Here is a 21,541-nt window from a genome sequence, read left to right as displayed (position 1 = left end):
CAGGCATGTGCCACCATGCCTGGCTAATTTTATATTTTTACTAGAGATGGGGTTTCACCATGTTGGCCAGGCTGGCAAAGGTTGCAGTGAGCCAAGGTGGCACCACTGCATTCCAGCCTGGAAGACAGAGCAAGATACCGTCTAAAAATAAATAAATAAAAATAAAATTAAAATTAAAATGATACCCTCTTTAGTGTCCCATGATCAGACCATATTTTTCATGCCATACTTTTCACCTTACTTTATTTTTCCTCATTATCTTAACATCCATCCACATAATGCATCACTCAATCTGCTCCTCTCCTTTTTTTTGAGACAGAGTCTCACTCTGTTGCCAAGGCTGGAGTGCAATGGTGCGATCTCGGCTCACTGCAACCTCCACCTCCCAGGTTCAAGCGATTCTCATGCCTCTCAGCCTTCCAAGTAGCTGGGACTACAGGTGTGCGCCACCATGCCCTGCTAATTTTTGTATTTTTAGTAGAGATGAGTTTTCACCATGTTGGCCAGGCTGGTCTCAAACTCCTGGCCACAGGTGATCCGCCCGCCTCAGCCTCCCAAAATGCTGGGATTATAGGCGTGAGCCTCTGCTCCCCTCTTGACACCAATCTTAAATTCAGCAGGTGATCCAGGTACCAGAGAGTTTATTAGAAGAGAGAAGTTAGTCCTAGAAAGCTGAGGCTCCCATAGAGCACTTTTCTTCTTTTTCTAGCCTTTTCTCTCATTCTCCTTTGCCTTCTCTTCCTTTTCATTCTCCTTTGCATTCAGCTCTAGATGTCCTAGATTTTTTTTTTTTTTTTTTTTTCTGAGACAGGGTCTCACTCTGTTGCCCAGGCTGGAGTGCTGTTGTGCAATCTCAGCTCATTGCGACCTCCACCTCCTGGATTAAAGTGAGTCTCAGGCCTCAGCCTCTCAAGTAGCTGGGGTTACGGGCATGAGCCACCATGCCAGCCAGCTCTGAATGTCTTCTCTGACTCCTGATTCCTGGGTCCTGGGGATGGTTCAGGGCAAGCTGGAAGACAGCTGGAGATTTGAGTGGCCTTGCTTAGCCCTGTCCCTATGTGTCTGTGGCCACACTTAAATGCTGTTTCTCTTCTTTATCAGCCTCCCTGAGAGTTGGTGCAGGGATTAATTATCTAATGTTTGTAAAGCATTTGGAAGTTGATCAATGCTAATTATTATTATTACACTGATAGCTCATCCTTTGTTCTAAACACCTAGCAACCTGACGCGAAACAAACTTCAATTAAAAAGTTGTCCAGATAAACACAAGCTGCAATACAAAAGCCATAATGGCCCTTCTTCCTTTGTGAAGGTTTTCACTTTGTGTTCTCTGTCCCTTACATCTAAGCCTTCCTTCCTGCTCATTGGAGCTGGGGGAAACAGTGGGCTTGAGGTGAGCAACTGGGGTGGTTTAACATTTTCAGTACCCATCATATAGGAAGTTTTATATACGTTGTCTCATTTGATCCTCAAAAACACATGCATGGGAGGCCATCCTCAGCATGTGACACATAGGTTAACAAGTGCTTAGAGCATGTAAGTAAGCCGGTGAACAAGTGCTTAGAGCACGTAAGTAAGCTGTTCACGTCCCTCAGCTGGGAAGTGGCAAAGCCAGATTTTTGCAGACACGCTGTTTGGCTGTAAAGACTGTGAGCTCTTCCTGCCACGCATGCGCAAGTAGAAAATGGAATGTAAATATATGTTAGGAAGAGTGAGTTGGTAGGAAGTGAGAAAAAGAGACCCACGTATTGCTTTTTGCCTTAAGAAAAGAGTGCACTGAACGAAGAGCTGTAAAGCAAGAATCCCAGTCGCTGAAGCAGTTCCAGCCTAGTAGCAGATAATTTTAAACTTAAAAGATGATTGGATTTTGAAGTTGAGGAGGTGCTAGCAATAATTTAGTCCCACCCCATCATTTGGTGGAGGAGGAAATTTTGACCCAGCAAAGGCAAGTAATTCTTGCCCAAGCTCACTCAGATCTTTAATCTGATGTGCACTCTACTAACCTTAATACTAAAAAATAGCTATGATTTTTAAGGATTGCCTGTCTATTGTCTGTAAGACAGGTTTGTAAATCCTATATGTGCATGAATTCATTTAATCCTTACAATTCTGCCTAAGAGACAACGGTATCAAAAAGGCACTGAAAGTTCTGATAAAACTGTGTCTTTGGAAATAACGTGAAGGTTCTAGATTTTTTGTTTGTTTGTTTTGTTTTTCTCTTTTCTTTTTTGACACACAGTCTCACTCTGCCGCACAGGCTGGAGTGCAGTGGCGCCATCTTGGCTCACTGCAACTCCATCACCTGGGCCCAAGCAATTGTTGCACCTCAGCCTTCTGAGTAGCTGAGACTACAGGACATGCACCACCATGCCCGGCTAATTTTTGTATTTTTAGTAGAGATAGGATTTCCGCCATGTTGGCCAGGCTGCTCTTGAATTCCTGGCCTCAAATGATCCACCCACCTCGGTCTCCCAAAGCGCTGGAAGTATAGGCATGAGCCACTGCGCCCTGCCAGATTCTAGGTATTTTAGAAGAGACAAGATCAGTTTTCAAACTATATTCCAAAGATTGGTCACAACCCGACTTAGAGGCATGGGTGGTGCTAGGATGAAGACATAAAGTCTCAGAGGTGCCAAGATCCCCCACTGGGAGGCAACCCCATGTAAACTCTTTTTCAATTCTTCTTCTTCTTTTTTTTTTTTTTGAGACAGCGTCTCGCCCTGTTGCCCAGGCTGAAGTGCAATGGCACAATCTTGGCTCACTGCAACCTCCGCCTCCCAGGTTCAAGCGATTCTCTTGGCTCAGCTTTCTGAGTAGCTGGGATTACAGGTGCCCGCCACCACGCCTGGCTAATTTTTGTATTTTTAGTAGAGACTGTGTTTCACCATGCTGGCCTGGCTGGTCTCGAACTCCTGACCTCAGGCGATCTGCCTGCCTCGGCCTCCCAAAGTGCTGGGATTATAGGCCTGAGCTACCTCGCCCGGCGAATTCTTTTACATATTGTTCTAGGACTTGTGACTTAATCTGAACAGAGAGATCATTGAATTTAAAGAGTTTGGAAGCCACTGACCCAGATGATTTGGGAGACCTGTCTCAAATTAAGGACACTTCCATAATTGTTACCAATTGCTTCTTACCACCACCTCTCAAATTCTTGCCATTTTGTAAACCTTTCCTCTCATGCTCTGTGGAAGTGATTACAGAGACAGGATTCAGTTCACCAAAGTTGTGCTTCAGAATAATTTCAGAATTGAATGTTTTATTCCCCTGTCGCCTTTTCTTCACCTTCTTAGTTAGAAATCTGATCAGTTCTTGAGAAACTGACGACTGCAGCACTCAAGGCAGGAAGCCAGGCAAAGATGGAAATGACATCTGTTTCAGGAGTCATGTGTTAACAAAATGCAAACACACCTCCAAAACTGTCGTATTCATATCAGAATACTTTGGGTGCCAGGTAAGCTGGATTTGTAATGCACCTTGTCACTAGAACAATAGCACCAATATTTGAGCCTGACAAAAATTCGCCTTCAAAGGTTTGAAATAATGAAGAGTGTGTAGCACAAGGTATGACTTTTAAAACTCTGTTCTTCCCGAGACAGGCGGATCATGAGGTCAGGAGATTGAGACCATCCTGGCTAACACGGTGAAACCCCGTCTCTACTGAAAAAAAAAAAAATTTGGCGGGCGTGGCGGCGGGCGCCTGTAGTCCCAGTTACTCCGGTGGCTGAGGCGGGAGAAGGGTGTGAACCCCAGGAGGTGGAGCTTGCAGTGAACGGAGACCACGCCACTGCACTCCAGCCTGGGCAACAGAGTGAGACTCCATCTCAAAACGAAACAAACAAAAAAATTCCTGTTCTTCAACATGATTTTTTTTTTCCCCAGTTGGAAAGTCGTTTGTCCTCATAGGCAGCCTTCTACCTTCTAAGCATTTACATTAGCATTAAAATGACAGCTCTGCATACAGGAATAGTGGAATGTGCCCACTACAAGTATTCTTAAGAGGTGACAACATGCTAGCAGCCCTCACTCACCTCCTCAGCCTTGGGGTCCACTCTGGCGGTGCTTGAGGAGCCCTTCAGCCCACCCCTGCACTGTCGGGGCCCAGCTCTGGGCTGGCCAAAGCCGGAGCCGGCTCCCTCCGCTTGCGGGAAGGTGTGGAGGTGGAGGGAGAGGCGCGGGCCAGAACCCGGACTGCACCCGCAGCGCTCACAGGCCAGCGCAGTCGCGGGCTCCGCGGGCCCCGCACTCAGAGCAGCCGGCTGGCGCTGCAGGCCCAGGGCAGTTATGGGCTTAGCACCCGGGCCAGCAGCTGCAGAGGGTGCGAGTTCTCACCGGGCCTTAGCTGCCTCCCCGCGGGGCGGGGCTCGGGACCTGCAGCCCCCCATGCCCGAACCGACCTCCCCAGGTGGGCTCCTGCACAGCTGGAGCCTGCTCGGCGGCGCTCAGTCCCATCAACCGTCCAGGGACTGAGGAGTAAGGGTGTATGGCGCTGGGACTGGCAGGCAGCTCCGCTGGCAGCCCCTGTGCGGTATCCAGTAGGTGAAGCCAGCTGGGCTCCTGAGTCTAGTGGGGTTTGGAGAACTTTTATGCCTAGCTAGGGGATTGTGAATACACCAATCAGCACTCTGTGTCTAGCTCAAGGTTTGTAAATACACCAATCAGTACTCTGTATCTAGCTAACCTAGTGGGGTCTTGGAGAACTTTCATGTCTAGCACTCTGTGTCTAGCTGAAGGATTGTAAACGCACCAATCAGCACTGTGTCTAGCTCAGGGTTTGTAAACACACCAATCAGTACTCTCTATCAAGCTAACCTAGTGGGGACTTGGAGAACTGTTATGTCTAGCTAGAGGATTGTAAATGCACCAATCAGCACTCTGTGTCTAGCTCAGGGATTGTAAACGCATCGATCAGCGCTCTCTAAAATGGACCAATCAGCTCTCTGTAAAATAGACCAATCAGCGCTCTCTAAAATGGACCAAGCAGCAGGATGTGGGAGGGGTCAAATAAGGGAATAAAAGCAGACTGCTGGAGCCAGCAGTGGTAACCTGCTATAATCCCTTTCCACGGTGGAGGAGTGTTATTCTTTAACTCTTTACCATAAATCTTGTTTGTGGTGACTCTTTGGGTCCATGCTGTTTTTAAGAGTTGTAACACTAGCGGTGAAGGTCTGCAGCTTAACTCCTGAAGCCAGCGAGACCGCAAACTCACCAGGAAAAAGGAACGACTCCAGATACACGGTTTTCAAGAGCTGTAACATTCACCGCTAAGGTTTGCAGCTTCGCCCTTGAACCCAGTAAGACCATTAACCTACCAGAAGGAATAAACTGAACACACCGTCTTTAAGAACTGTAACACTCACCGCGAGGGTCTGTGTCTTCATTCTTGAAGTCAGTGAGACCAAGAACCCACCAATTCCAGACACACTCTTCACAGCAGAGTTTACCATATCCACACAGCACTTTTCAATGAACTGCAAAATGTTTTAGGGCTTTGGGATTATTTAAACCTGCATATACCACTTGACACACAGGTGAGTTGGTGATTCCACCAGTAGAGAAGTCTGTATTATACTGTTGGTATTTACTGTTGAGGCTTATTTTGCAAACAATATTGTTTTTGAAGAATGATGCTTAGTTGCGTTCACATTTAAATGACCGATTCCGGTCAAAGTTAATGGATTGCATCTGACTAGGTAAGTAAGAGAGTCACTTTGGGAGGATCATTTGTAGCTTCTCCAGCCCTATTTAATGAGCTGGAAAAGTAATTTACTAAGTTTAATGTGGAAGCTGGAAAAAATTTATTCTGAACTCCCCCCGGCCCCGCCCCAAACGCTTTATGCTTTGAGACCGTGCTTTATTCACCTTGCAGGGTCTGGTACATTGCGTTTTCTAACAATTTATTTTGATCTGTTGAAGACGCTGTTGTTCTGTTGGAAAAAGTCCTTTTACAAAAGCAATAAGCTAAAGCTAGCTTTTAAAATATGCATACAATGCACAAATTGAGGAATATGTCAACAGTCATTCATGTTCTAGTATAAATAGCTTTACAGCAGGGGAGTGGGGGAGGGCACTTCTTCAGAAGCACAGTTTTTGTTTGGAATCGCTGGAAGGGAGGCATTAAAATATAAAGGTGATCATCAAGCAGTGAGTTCTTCCTGGGAGAACTTTGGAAAGGATGGGAAGAAAAGGTATTGAAATTGTCAGCACCAAGCTTATTCTTGGATTGTCTTATAATTTTTCCCAAGGAAAGTCATTGCCTTGTCATAGTGATGCCATTTCCAAAGGACACCATTTTTGACATGTTCAAAAATTGGTGTCTGACACAATTTACCCATCCTGTGTTTTACTGAGGGTGTTACCATCTGCCAGCTACCACGCCAAGCACATTACACACACTGTCTTATTTAATCCCCACTATAGCATGATGAGGTAAGTGCTACTTAACAGGTACTTACATGATGCTTATTCTGCACTGCATTAAGCATTTCTACAAATTTTAGCTCATTTAATCTTCACAACCACCCTCTGCTATAGGTACTATTATTTCTCATTTTACAGATCCAGAAACTGAGACACAAAGAAATTAGTTGAATTGCCCAAGACTCCCACAGCTGGTAAATTGGGTAACACAAATTTGTGTTCAGGCCTGCTAGCTCCCAAGTCAGCACTCAAAATCACTGTTGTGTATCATATCCTTATCAGTAAGGAAATAGAAGCACAGAGAATATCTTGTGCAGAGTCACACAGGCAATAAATAACAGACTCAGACTTAGGAAGCCTACATGTAGGACCTACAGAACTCAAGCCTTACATCATTTTGTAAATATTCTCTTATCGCTCATTCCTCATACTAGGGTGTTAGCTTAAAGCAAGAGCTACACACATGCTTGTATCTCTATACAGATTCCACTGTGTCACTTAAAGTAGTAAGACTAGAAAGGGAAGAAATTAGCTTTATCACTTATTTAGTTTACTGTCTAATTTACTTTGATTCTGAATAGATTTTTGAGTTGTGACTTGCTATGACAACATTAAATCTTGGATTAGTTGTCAGTGTCAAAAGCAATCTTAACCTCATCTGGAGCAGTGTTTCTTTAATCAGCATAGGGATTACCTGAAGATTTTGTTTAAATGCAGATTTGGATTCAACAGATCTGGATGGGCCTGAGACTCTAGCAAGCTCCCATATGATGCTGATGCTACTGGAACATGGTCCATATTTTGAGTAGCAAGAATTGAGCATTCACTGAGCTTTTAAACCGAGCTTAAAGATGTATCCTAGGGCCCATCAAATGTCCTGTATAGACAGAAGAACATATAGGAAGTTTGGGAAAGGCAAACACCAGGCCAAGGGGATGGCTCATGAGATAAGAGCTGAGCTACACAGATTCTGCAGATTAGAAGGGTTTTCAAAGATCATCTGGTCCAATCATCCTACTGATGACTTTCAGAATCCTTTCACATTCCTGTCAGGTCATCTCAACCCTTGAGTTAATAAATTATGGGTGGTGAATGGAACTGGACATTCAACAGAACCAGAGAAGTTTCAAGATGATGCCTGAATCACAGAACCAATCTAAAAGCAAAAGATTAGGGAAAGAGGCTGTGATGTCTCACTCTGTCTGGGTAGACATTTGCCACCATAGTACATTTTTCAGAGCCTTTAGATATTTATTCAAAAACTTTTTAGACCTTACCATTTCATAATAAAAAAAAATGCTACTATACCAGAGAATCAGCTGGAAGTACTTATTCCCCCAGGCATTTGCCTCCTACTATGAAATAAAGATTCAGTGCTGACTAGCAGGTGAGAAACAGTGACACATGTGTGGCAGCTGGGCTGCTTCTTGGCTGTCCTGACTATACATTTCAGGGCCCTTGAGACAACAGATATTTTCAAGGATCAGGAAGGATGGAATAAAGACAAGGTTCTTTCCATTTTGATTTTGCAACCAAACCAAAAGACACTCAATGTATTGCTGAGTCCTCTGATTAAGGGAATGCCAACTTCTCATAATCATCCTTTTCTCAGGCTGTCATCTGACAGTTCTCTGCTTTCTTTTTCAGGTGCCAGGGGAGAGTGAGAAACAGTGGAAACCAGCCCTGGTTGTGCTGACTGAGAAAGACCTTTTAATCTATGACAGCATGCCAAGGAGGAAGGAAGCCTGGTTCAGCCCAGTTCACACATACCCTCTTCTTGCCACCAGGTAGCCATGGCCTTGGTTTGGTATGATGTGTTTGCAGGTTGATAGTATTTTAATGAATTACAATGAGCTCAACACCTTATATTACTGCTCACTATTGCAGCAGAGGCTGAGAGCTCCTTAAGAATATAGCCACACATTTTTAGCCACATAGATTAATGATCATTCATGGCCAAACATGAAGCAACAAGACAGAGACAAAGAACAAAAGACTCATCCTTAATCAAGGAACAGTGACATCTGTGAGATGGTCCTCATCTAGTCAGCTCCCTGGGTCTCGATCTCATTCCCTTTGAAATGAACTAGGCATATGTGTTTATAGTCTTGAAGTCCAAGTAGAATCACCAAGCAAGGGTCTTCACTGGGTGGCACAAAAGAGTGTTATATGGGAATACTCCACTGTGCTTTTTAAGGCTTGTTCAGCAGGAAATCTCATAACAAGTTATTTCTGAGTTACATGACGCTTCCTGTGGAAGGGTGGCTGCCAGGTTCTGTTTTTCAGGTCTTTCAATGCACATTTATTATTCATGTGAAGTATGTCTTTAAAAAGCACTTCATTGAGGTATTGACATGCAAAGCTGTGTACATATTTAATGTATACAATTTGATAAATTTGGAGATAAATATACACCTATGAAACCATCATCATAGTTGATACCATAAACATATCCATCACCTCCAAAAATTTCTTCCTTCCCTCTATGTTTTATTTTTTGTGATAACATGTAACATAAGATCTGCCCTCTTAGCAACCTTTTAGGTATATAATACTATGTTGTTAGCTATAGGTGCTATGCTGTACAGTAGATCTCTAGAGCTTATTCAACTTGCATGACAAAAATTTCATGTTCTTTGGCCAACACATCCCCATTTCCCCCTCCCCGCTGGAAACCACCATTCTACTCTCTGCTTTACGAGCTTCGTCATTTTAGATTCCTCATGTAAATGGGATCCTGTAGTGTTTGTCCTTACGTGTCTGGCATATTTCATTTAGCATAATGTTCTTCAGGTTCATTCATGTTGTCAAATATAGGAGAATTTCTTTCTTTTTTAAGGCTGAATAATATTGGATTATATGTAAATACCACACTTTCTTTATCCATTCATCTATAGATGGACATTTGGAGGCATCACACTTCCTGATTTCAAAATGTATTACAAACCTATAATAATCAAAACCTTATGATACTAGCATAAAAACACATAGACCAGTAGACCAGATTGGAGAGCCCAAAAATTAATTCATCCATTTGTGGTCATCTGATTGTTGACAAGGGTGCTAAGAATACACAATGGAGAAAGGATATTCTCTTCAATAAATAGTGCTGTGAAAACTGAATATTCATATGCAAACAATGAACCCTATTTTACACCATACACAAAAATAAACTCAAAATGGATTACAGACTTAAAGATAAGATCTGAAACTGTAAAACTTCCAGAAGAAAACATAGGGAAAATATTCTTGACATTGGCCTTGGCAATGATTTATTGTATATGACACCTGCAGCACAGGCAACAAAAGCAAAAATAAATAAATGGAACTACATCAAAGTAGAAAGCTTCTGCATAGCAAAAGAAACAATCAACAAACTGGAAAGGCAACTTACGAAATGGGGACCTCATATTTAATTAAAGGTTAACATCCAAAATATGTAAAGACTTACATTTCAATAGCAAAAAAAAAAAAAATTCAAAAAGGACCTGAATAGACATTTCTCCAAAGAAGACATACAGATGTCCAACAGGCATTTGAAAAGGTGTTTAATGTCACTAATGATCTGAGAAATGCAATTCAAAACCACAGTGAGAATGTGGTTAGGATGTGTGTTAGGATGGCTATTGTCAAAAAGACAAATGATAACGAGTGTTGTTTATCATTTGATAAATGCAAACCCTTGCATACTGTTGATTGGAATGTAAAACGGAGAAAAGGAAATCCTTATATACCATTGATAGGAATGTAAAATGGTGCAACCACTCTGGAAAACAGTATGGAGATTTCTCTAAAAATTAAAAACAGAACTCTAATGTGAACTAGCAATCCCACTTCTGGGTATATATCCAAGAGAACTGAAATTAAGGTCTTAAAAGAGGTAATTACGCTCCTTTGTTCATTGCAACATTATTCACAGCAACCAAGACCTGAAATACAGTTTGATTTTTAATTATTTATTTTTGAGATGGAGTTTTGCTCTTGTCACCCAGGCTGGAGTGCAATGGCACTATCTTGGCCCACTGCAACCTCTGCCTCCCGAGTTCAAGTGATTCTCCTGCCTCAGCCTCCTGAGTAGCTCGAATTATAGGGGCCCACCACCACGCCTGGCTTTTTTTTTTTTTTTTTTTTTTTAGCAGAGACAGGGTTTCACCATGTTGGCCAAGCTGGTCTTGAACTCTTGACCTCAGGTGATCTGCCTGCCTCGGCCTCCCACAGTGCTGGGACTACGGACGTTCTTGTCAACCACTGCACCTGGCCTGAAATACAGTTTTAATGTGTTGCATCCTTGTCCCTTCTTTGAAAGCTTATATCCCAAAAACAGAAATGAATCAAACTCGAGTCTTGCTTTCAAGTAGCTGACATTTCCCAAACCTGACTTCTGTTGCCAGCTCTTTTTGTTTGTGCTTTATGACGGTAAGCTCTTTGCATTCTTTCTGTACCTCTGCTTCTTTACCTGCAAGCTAGGCTTGATAAAGTCATATTTGTGGCCTTCCTGGCATAGTGCCTGGCAATATCGTGCCCTCGATGTCTGTTGAATGAATTACTGAACAATGTGAGACAAACACTGGAAGGAGTTTGGTCCAAGAGACAAAGCATAGTGGACGGAGGTTTTGGAGCATCTGACCTGAGCAAGATGTAGACAGAAATTAGCTGGGCTCTCCATCCAGGAAGTACTGAGCTGCCAAACGGGTTATGGTCAACGGTCAGCTGGCTGCAAGGAGGACAATGAGACCCAGTAGCAGAGCAAGAAGTAACACAAGGTTAAAATGCCAGCAGTGAATAGAGCTGAAATTCCAGAAAAATCCTTGTTACTTCCAGTCATGATTGATAATGAAGACCAGCAGTGGGGGTGGGACCGGGTGGGTGGGGAGCTAAAGATGGAAATTATTGGCCCCAGAGCTGAATAGAGGAGGTTTTCGGGGCGAGGAACCAGGCCTAGATCACTTTTGAAAAATAAAATTTAGAAGTAATTTAATATTTGAAGCTTTCGAGCTTCAAAATGTTTGGCAGAATGGCTATTAAAGTACAATGCAGCTTTGTAATAAAACTGTAGTAATCATGGCCGGGTACGCTGGCTCACACCTGTAATCCCAGCACTTTGGGAGGCCAAGGAGGGCAGATCATCTGAAATCATGAGTTCGAGACCAGCCCGGATAACATGGTAAAACCCCATCTCTACCAAAATACAAAAATTAGCCGGGTGTGGTGGCGCCCATTTGTGGTTCTCAGCTGCTCAGGAGGCTGAAGCAGGAGAATCACTAGAGCCTGGAAGGCAGAGGTTGCAGTGAGCCGAGATTGCGCCACTGCACTCCAGCCTGGGTGACAGAGTGGGACTCCGTCTCAAAAAAAACAAAAACAAAAAACCTCAATAATCAGAATGTAAACATCCTTAACTGCACACAAGACTCAGGCTGTGTCTTGGGGCCCATGAGAATTCGGCCCAATCACTATTGCTTTCTGTACTTTGCATCCACAGTCCTCATCCAATTGAACAACGTTATCTTCAGATTCTGAGACATTCCCACAACAGAAACCAAAGAAAGATTAGACCACAGTCACTGGATTCCAGTTACTAAGAAGGAAAGTTGGACCCAAGCCTCTTGAAATGATTTTCGGAAACGAAAGTTGAAATAAGGTAGTTTCTGCACCCCTCAGGCAACATGAAAATAAAATTCACCCTAGTATATAGCCTTGTTCTCACAGTTTCTTGGCATTATGAACAATAGGGGCTGCTTTTTCATTTATTCTTTCATTCGTCAGTCAACATTTATAAATCATCTACTATGTGCCAGGAGTTATAACTGGGGCAAGGGATAAAGAGGTGAAAAAAATTCAAACTTGTGAACCTAGCATTATCTGGAACAAAGTGTGCCAACGTACAGGAACGCGTAAGGAACTGTTTGCAATAAAGACAACAAAAAATGCCAAACTCTGCCTGGAGAGTGGTGGAGGACTCCTTGCAGTAGAAGTCATGTTGAATTGAAGCCTGAGGGAAAACTCACCAGAGGAACCAGGGAAGGGAGCCCAGAGATGGGCGTGGGCATTCCAGGCTTAGGGGAGATCCAAGCACAGAGGTCATTTTGCAGATTAGGTACCTGAGGCTCAGAAGAGTTCAGGAATCATCCCAGGTGGTATAGCTTCTGAGAGATGGAGGTGGGATTCCAGTTCTGGAACTGTGTGTCACTTGCCTACCTGTGCCTTGGTACCACTGGGGATTGGCACAGAGGTGGGAGATGGGGAGGAAGACTTTTCACTAGTGTATCCTTTTTTACCTTTTGAAATTGGAACCATGGGGAGTGGCAGGAGTTTGGGGATGATAAGAGTCATGGATGTGATCTGGGTAGATATTTTTACATTTGGTGTCAAATAACAAATGTCCCAGGAGTGACTGTTGAATCCAAACAATTTTCCAGTGATCCTGATTCCATTGTAAAAAAAAAAAAAAAAAAAAAAATTCTGTGAGGACACAAAGTACTCAGCTACAGGAAGAGATAAATTGCTCCCCAGGAGTCTCCCCTCTTTTGTTTTTTTCTTAGCTTTCCTATCATGTAACCAGGTTTAGCACTGGGACTCCAACCCCCTGGTAAGACGAGAAACTGAGAAAGGCTCTGCCTTAGGTCTGGTTCTTCAGAAGCAGAGATGGCAACAAGGACTGAAGTGGCAATGAGTTCTTAAGCAAATGCTCCCAGGAGAAGCCTGGAAGGGACAGGGGGAAGGACAACCAAGAGAGAGGAACCAAGGAGGCTAGTATTTCAGGCAAAATCTCAGTCTCAGCCTGACCTTATAGGGGGCTTGAGAGCTAGACTGCTTAGCATGGTAGCCACTAGCCAGATGTGGCTATTTAAAACAATTAAGTTTAAGTAAAATTTAAAATTCAGATCCTCAGCCTCCTCAGCCATATTTCAAGTGTCCAACAGCCACCTGTGGCTAGTGACTACCATTTTGAACAGCACAGATCTAGAACATTGCCATCACCACCAAAATTCTATCAGACAGCACTTCCCTAGAGCATGTAAATGACTCCTTCCAAGTTTGTCCCGACTCAGGCAAGTGACTGGCCCTGTACATTCCTCCCGCAGTCCATGGACAGCTGAGGCCGCCTGGAGAGATGTCGTCTCGCAGGCTCTTCAGGCTTCTGCACAAGCATGAAAGTCCTAAGTGTGATTCCTTAAAAGCCAAGGCCCAGAAGGAGGGATGGGTGTGCAGAAACAGTAAACGGGACCTGAAGAGGTTTGAGTGGAGCACTGAAAGTGTCTGTTACAGGTTCACAAGAGACACAGGTGCCAGGTCTGAACCGAGAGTAAAGCAGATGAATAGCCTAAACCCATAAGCCCGCAACCAGTATGCAAACAGGAAATGGAAACCTCTTCAGTGCATCGTTGTGGTCATTTAGAATAGAAGATGCAGGCTGGGCGCCGTGGCTCACACCTGTACTCCCTGCACTTTGGGAGGCCAAGGTAGGCAGATCACTTGAAGTCAGGGGTTCAAGGCCAGCCTGGTCAACATGGTGAAACCCCATCTCTACTAAAAGTATACAAATTAGCCAAGCATGGTGGTGGGGGCCTGTCATCCCAGCTACTTGGGAGGGTTTGGCATGATAATGCCTGAACCTGGGAAGCAGCGTTGCAGTGAGCCAAGATCGTGCCACTGCACTCCAGCCTGGGCAACAGAGCAAGACTCTATTTAAAAAAAATAGTAATAAAATAAATAAATAAACAAAAAACAGAAGATGCAGTAAAAAAAAAAAAAAAAAAAAAAAAAAATCAGTGTCTACAATGCAACCATAAAGGGGACCCAGTTGTAATAGTTGTCCCCTCAACTCACTGTCCCTCTCCCAAATTACCCAGCCTAACCACTGAACTGCAAGAGGAAATGTTCCTCTGTGTGTATATTAGCCCTGTGAGGAATGATACAATTAGGCCTGAAGGATTGCCCTGGTCTCTGGCTGGTAGTCCATGAGGCAGAGTATGTCCAGGATCTTAGGTGGCACTGGCTATTCATTCTCATTCTATCCTCTCGAAGTAGTAGGTGAGCTTTTGCCTGCTCCTGGGCGGCAGCCTGGATATGGCAGAGCTGGGAGTTCGCATCCTAGTCTTCCTTCCTCCAGAAGGGTGCTTAACCCCAGCCTGATCACCCCAGCTCCCTCTTTCAGAATCCCCATCTGTGAAACACACTCACTGGAATGCCATTGTCTCCAAAGCCAAAGGAAAATATACTTTGGTAAAATAGATTTTTAACTGATCTTTTGGCTTAAGCATCAGTCCTGATCAGCTTCTCCCCAAGACCCTGTGGATGTACCTAGAGAAAGACTTTTAGAAAGTAAACAATGGGGAAAAAAATGACGCCTGCCTTCTCTGTGAGATGATGTCAGGGAGATGGAGCCTCTTTGCCAAGCTCCAGGCTGAGCTTCCCAGTGAATTGTTGTAGGAGGCACGGTCCACCCCAGCTGAAATAGACACTCTTATCTCCTTGCGGATAAAGGTGGCTATCTGAGGTGAGAAGCTGGACTGATGCTGTTGGTTTCTGGTGGATTGTGGGGGACGGTCTGTGCCAGAAGTGGTAGCATTCAAAGGGAAGTAGAATCATTCCATTGCAGAGGTTACCCCAGCACTTCCATTGACTGCTTTTTTAGCCACTTATTTAAGTTCAACAAGTGACTCTTTCATTTACTTGCAATGTATTCTATACAGCGTATACAGCACCGTGTCCTTTATATTTGACCACATAGGCATGTGGTCAAATCTGGCACATAATCTGTCTACTAGTATTATTTGTCTGTGTATATTTCTAAAGAAGAGGATCATTCCTGTTTTTAAAATTTTATTTTAAAAATCTTGTATTGAGATCTAATTTATAAATAGTAATATGCACAAATCATAAAGGTATGGTATAATTTTACTTACAATATAGAGCTATGTTTTTTAAAAATGTATTATACTGTGCCTACTAACTAATCACCTTGGGTGATATTATCAAGATGGCCATGGTAATATTATTTTCAAAATAGATCAAGCTGGGCTGAGCACTTTGGCTCATGTCTGTAATCCCAGCACTTTGGGAGGCTGAGGTGGGAGGATTGCTTGAGGCCAGAAGTGCAAGACTAGCCTGGACAACATGGGGAATCCATCTCTACAAAAATAAAATAAAATTAAAAAAAACACAATTAGCCATGCATGGTGGTGCACACCTATAGTCCCAGTGACTTAAGAAGATGAAGTGGGAGAATTGCTTGATCCCAGGAGATCAAGGTTTCAGTGAGCTATGATGGCACCACTGTACTCCAGCACCTGAGTCCAGAGCAAGATCCTGTCTCTTTAAAAAAAAAAAAAAAAAAAAAAGTAGATGAACTCTGTAATGAAGTAGTGACTGGCCCTTATTGGGCATAGATCAAGGCTACATGCTTTAGGTGGATTCTATTAGGGTTTGCAAACCTTGCCCAATATGAGAATTATCTGGATGCTTATTAAGATTCAGGTCTTCAAAACCCTGCCTTAGTTATTCTGGCTTAGGCTGGGGTTGTGGATCAGGAGAATGTGCTTTTGACAAACCAGGAAAATGTTTTTCAGGGTTACCACATTCAACCCTCACAACCCCATAAGGTTAAGGTTTTATTCCTATTTCACAGATCAGTTAACTTAGGAACTAAGTAGTTAAGTTACTTACCCACGGTCATGCAACAGTAACAGTAAAAGATGGACCTGAGATTCTGTTTCTACCTTTTGATTCTTATCCACTATTCTGTGCAGCTTCCTAAGAGCATATCCTTATTTCCTAGAGTTTCAGTGGCTCTTAGAATTTGCTGAGTGTATCGTATATAAAAGTTTTCTTTCCTGACAAATAAGTCATGCAACGGGTGGCCTCTTATTCCAGCTAACAATCAAGGGAATGGTTACCCCTAATCACGCAGAGTGAGGGCAGAGTTGTGGATGGAATCAGAGACCTAGAGTTTCTGGCTTACCCAGCAGTGGGAGTACAATTTGGGACTGTTAAACAAGCAAATATTCAACTCCACTCCAGACCAACTGAATCAGAAACTCTGGGAATGGGACCCGGTCCATCTTTGATTTTAACAAGCCTCCAGGTGTTTCCGACACAGGCTCCAGTTTGAGAATTACTGATTTAGAAGACTATGTGCTGCTGCTGCCTCTCGTCTTCTCAGGGGTTTGTGGTGTGTCCGAGTCCATCTGGGGCTGCTGTAATAAAATAACTTAGCCTGGGTAATTTATAAGTAATAGAAATGCAGTTCTCACAGTTCTGGAGACTGGGAAGTCCAAGATCAAGGTGCCAGCAGATTTGCTGTCTGGTGAAGTCATGTTCTCAGCTCCATAGATGGAGCCTGTTGCTGTGTTCTCACGTGGGTGGAAGGGCAAAAAAAAGGGACTAACAGACTTCCCAAGCCCCCCGTTTTTTGTTTTTATTGTTTTTTTTTTTTGAGACAGAGTCTTGTTCTTGTCGCCAGGCTATAGTGCAATGGCGCAACCTCGGCTCACTGCAACCTCCACCTCCCAGGTTCAAGTGATTCTCCTGCCTCAGCCTCCCAAGTAGCTGGGACCACAGGCACCCATCACCACACATGGCTAATTTTTGTATTTTCAATAAAGACACTGGCTAACTTTTGTATGTAATAGGGACACCACAACCAGTCTCTATTTTGTATTTAATAGAGACACCGGCTAATTTTGTATTTAATAGAGAGACACCACACCTGGCTAATTTTTGTATTTTAATAGGCCATTACGTTGGCCAGGCTGGTCTCAAACTCCTGACCTCAGGTGATCCACCTGCCTCAGCCTCCCAAAGTGCTGGGATTACAGGCGTGAGCCACCACGCCAGGCTCCCCAAGCCCTTTTAAAAGGCACTAATCCTATCCATCAGAGTGGGGCCCTCAGGACCTAGTCACCTCCTTAAAGGCCCTACCTCTTAATCCTTTTTTTTGCATTAGAGCTTCAGTTTCAACATGAATTCTGGGGGGACACAAACATTCAAACCACAGCATGGTGGGAGGGGAACTCCGCAGCAACGATGTGGTTCTTTTCCCTGTGGTTCTTCAGAAACCACAAGTTTGGCCGCAAGCTGTGATGACCACCAATGGATCAGTTCTAAGGCTGTCCTGGGTCCCGGCCTCACAGAGTGATCCACAGCTCCTAAAATGTGGTGTGTTGCTGCCCTTCCTTTTCACTTAGATGACCTTCTAGCGCATTTTCACTGGTATTTTGCATTCTTTCCTAGCTTTATTTTCATGGCTGCAGAGTGTCCATCACACGAATGCTCCAGAGCTTGGATTCTAGAAACTGACAACCTGGCTCCGAATCCCAGCCTTGCTACTTACCAAGCCTTGGAGCCTTGGGCAAGTTTTGTAATCTCTTTTTGCCTTATGTCCTTCATCAGTAATATGTGCCCAGTATCTGTACCTGATTAATAGGTTATTATAAGGATTACACTAGATCATGTAAACTGCTTAGATTAGTGCTTGACATATGGCAAGTGCTAAATAAATTTAGTTATTTTCTAATTTTTTAACCCCTCTTCTATTTTGGGGTTTAAAAATACATTGGCTACATTTTTAAAAGAACTCCATCACACTGAAAATTTGTAACCAACTAAAATTCACAGGTCATCATTATAACACCTGCTAAAAAAACTTAAAATCCATCCTGTTAGCCAAAACTAAAAATTAAGAGATAAGCCAACAAAAAGCCTCCAAAAATATCTCCTTAATAAATGGAAGATAATTGGATTTGCTGGTAGAGAGGGAAAACAGTGTTTCATCATATCAGATTTGACAGACCTGGGTGCGCACTGCAGTTTTGCCCAGGCAAGCCCCAGTTTATGACCACGAGCAAGTGACGTCTTCTCTCTGATCTGTTTCCACATCTGAAAAATAGAATCATAGGCTGGGCATGGTGGCTCACACCTGTAATCCCACCACTTTGGGAGGCCGAGGCGGGTGGATCACCTGAGGTCGGGAGTTCAAGACCAGCCTGACCAACATGGAGACACCCTGTCTCTACTAAAAATACAAAATTAGCCAGGCATGACAGTGCATGCCTGTAATCCCAGCTACGTGGGAGGTTGAGACAGGAGAATTGCTTGAACCCAGGAGGCGGAGGTTGCAGTGATCCGAGATCACACCATTGCACTCCAGCCTGGGTGACAAGAGTGAAACTCTGTCTCAAAATAATGATAATAATAATAATATCTATTGCAATTATGAAAATTAAAATATGATGAATGTATTAGCCATAACAAAATACTATAGACTGGGTGACTTAAACAACAGATATTTATTTCCTCACAATTTTAGCAGCTACAAGCCCCAGATTAGGTGCCAGCATGATCAGTTTCTGGTGAGCACCATCTTCCTGGGACTGCTGCCCTGTTTTCACGTTCTCAAATGACCTGTACTTTGTGTGTGCATGGAGAGAGAATGCAAGCTCTCCATTGTCTCTTATCATTTTGAAGACACTAATCCTATCATATCAGGGCCCCCCATTTAGCTTTAACCAACTCCTCTTAGGCCCTATCTCAAATACAGTCACCTTGGAGGTTAGGGCTTCAACACATGAATTGGGTGGAAAGGGGCACAATGCCATTCATAGCAATGACCTATGTACAGCCTTCTTTTTCTTTTTTTTTTTTTTTTTATTTTTTGAGACAGAGTTTTGCTCTTGTTGCCCAGGCTGGAGTGCAATGGTGTGATATCGGCTCACTGCAACCTCCACCTCCCAGGTTCAGGCAATTCTCCTGCCTCAGCTTCCCAAGTAGCTGGGATTATAGGTGTGAGCCTCCATGCCTGGCTTTTTTGTATTTTTAGCAGAGATGGGGTTTCACCATGTTGGTCAGGCTGGTCTCAAACTCCTGACCTCAAGTGATCCATCTGCCTTGGCCTCCCAAAGTGCTGAGATTACAGGCATGAGCCACCGTGCCTGGCCAGCCTTATTTTTCATAAATACACATAGTAGGGCCAGGTGACTGTCATTCCCTTTCTCTTCCCCATAGCAGAACTAGGGAGCTTCTTTCAGTCTTTTCTCTAGCATAAGAGGGAATGGCCAGGACTATAGCCAGTAGGAAACAGTTTTCTTCTAAATCAAGCTATTCCCTCAAAGAGTTCACAGTTGATGTGTTTCTTTGCTTGGGTTTTCCTTTTAAGGCCCAGGCACATCTAATTTATATTTTTCTGGAGGATGAAAATTTGATTGTGTGTTTCACAGAAGTGGCACCAGAAATGCTCACAACATGTTCTTGGTGTCGACTGCCATGCAGAGATGTTTACGAGCAGTCATCTCTCCTCTCTTGCTGTCAAACGTGGATGGTGCCCTTGTGAGTCCATTGATGGTACAATTTATAGCAGTGCACTCGGGAAGTTTGCAAACATGTTGTAATTTTAGCGATTCTCATCCCTCAGCTTTTTATGAGTCCTTGGGAAAACATTTTTTTGCTTAGCCAAAGTTTATTTGATATTGCTAAACATTTAAAAAAAAAAAAGTTATGCTCCCTTATACGGAGTAAGAGTGTTAGTTTTTTTGTCACTGTCGTCATAATTGGCAAATGAGATGGGTCTACAGAGAGTGAGGATTAAGGTCACATTATTTCTGGAGTTATAGAGGAGGTTTAACCCAGAAATTCTGCGCACCCAGTCCCAGTGGCTGGTGGGAGTTTTGGGAACACAGAGCTTATAAAAAGAGTGACACTGCTCTGAGTCCAGTTTATCGTCCCGTGGGCCTAAGAGAAGGGTGTGGGGTTGCCTTGAAAGAGGAACTGAAGAATGTGCACTTCTCTGCTCCCAGATTGCTTGGGAGCCAGGCATACTGAGCATTTCGGCTAAACCTGGTGGGTAATCCTTGGTGCCTAAGCAACTAACCCGTTTCTTTCTTCTTCTTTTTTTTTCTTTATTTTTTATTTATTATTATTATTATTTATTTATTTTTTGAGCAGTAGCAAGGGTTATTGTGAAGAGCGAAAGAACAAAGCTTCCACAGCATGGAAGGGTGGAAGGGGACCCAAGCAGGTTGCCCACAACTAACCCATTTCTAAGTGCTAAAAGTAGTAGGAGTAGCTGCCTCAGGCCAGCCTCAGAAATTTTAGGAATTCTTTTCACTAGAAAGTTTGGCCTATTGCATTTGTCAAACAGTAAATTCCAGTCAGCCTGTGGTTTCCATGCTAACCCTGGGGGTCATCCTTACTGGTAGAGGATATGGGGCATATTCTATGGGCATTGCCTGGGGTGGCATGAAGAAATTTACATGCCCAAGAATCTAACCGCTGTCAAACTGGGAAGTGTGGGGTTTGCCTTCCACACCCAGCCATCCCATTTGTCCCCATATACCTAGTGATCTTCCGGTGTCTGGTCTCTGGTCTTCTCTCCTGCTCACCAGGAGCCCCTCAGGAGTGGTGGGTGGGATATAAGAAGAGTGAGGGGATCCATGGATTTTGAAATCAGACAAACCAGGAGTTGAATCCTGAGACCTCTACTTGCAGTGCGATCTTGGGCAAAATACCAGTCTCTCCAAATCAGAGGCTCCTCATCTGAACAAAGGGGGCGGTAATATCTTCCATTTTATACAATGATTGATAGGACTGATTGAGATAGCATATGTAAATATTAAGCATATGACTGAGACATAATAAATGACTGATTAATGTTAGCAATTGTTAAAGACCAGATAAAATAATTGTAATTAAAGTAAGTAATTTGACATATTTGACTCTGCATTTTATCTGGGAATCCTAGTGTCTTAAATCACAGTAATTGAGCTCTAAGGACTGAGGTTAATGAAACTGTTGGCTGTTTGGATGGGTTTGGGGGAGGGTAGGACGGAGCTGGAAGACTGCAACTCCTTGGCACACACAACAGAGCCAGCTCTAAATGCTACTTGTAACAGCTCCACAGACAGGAGGCCTGCAGATGGCTTCCTCTTTGGGGCAGGAATGTTCATTTCAGTTAGAGAAACTTAATAGGCTCCTGTGAGTGGCCAACACTGTAGCCACGGCTGATGGTGGGAGAATTTCTGGAAGCAGTATGAAATAGGAAAAGCTGAGTGTTATAAGAGCTGATTGTTCAGGTTATTTGCTCATGGTTTCAATTTTCCATTAAAATAGGACCGATTTTAGTCATTAC

The 21,541-nt window shown here is 43.4% G+C and overlaps 1 protein-coding gene across 4 annotated transcripts in view; it reads left to right on the top strand.

Moving 5' to 3' along the window:
* Positions 1-21,541, top strand: part of SNTB1 (syntrophin beta 1) — a 278,993-nt gene that overhangs the window by 234,791 nt on the left and 22,661 nt on the right. For 2 of the 4 annotated variants that reach the window (XM_023224643.2, XM_031935905.1), the window contains one exon: positions 8,068-8,207. In XM_023224643.2, coding sequence (XP_023080411.1) covers positions 8,068-8,207 — 140 coding nt within the window. Of the gene's footprint in view, positions 1-8,067; positions 8,208-11,899; positions 12,889-21,541 lie in introns of those variants that run through there. The other 2 variants (XR_002734198.1, XM_023224650.1) reach the window with 2 other exon arrangements.

The sequence above is a fragment of the Piliocolobus tephrosceles genome, chromosome 7, assembly GCF_002776525.5.
Source record: "Piliocolobus tephrosceles isolate RC106 chromosome 7, ASM277652v3, whole genome shotgun sequence".
In the NCBI taxonomy this organism is placed as follows: domain Eukaryota; kingdom Metazoa; phylum Chordata; class Mammalia; order Primates; family Cercopithecidae; genus Piliocolobus; species Piliocolobus tephrosceles.
Note: the sequence above shows the minus strand (reverse complement) of the source record. Positions and strands in the feature narration are given on the sequence as shown.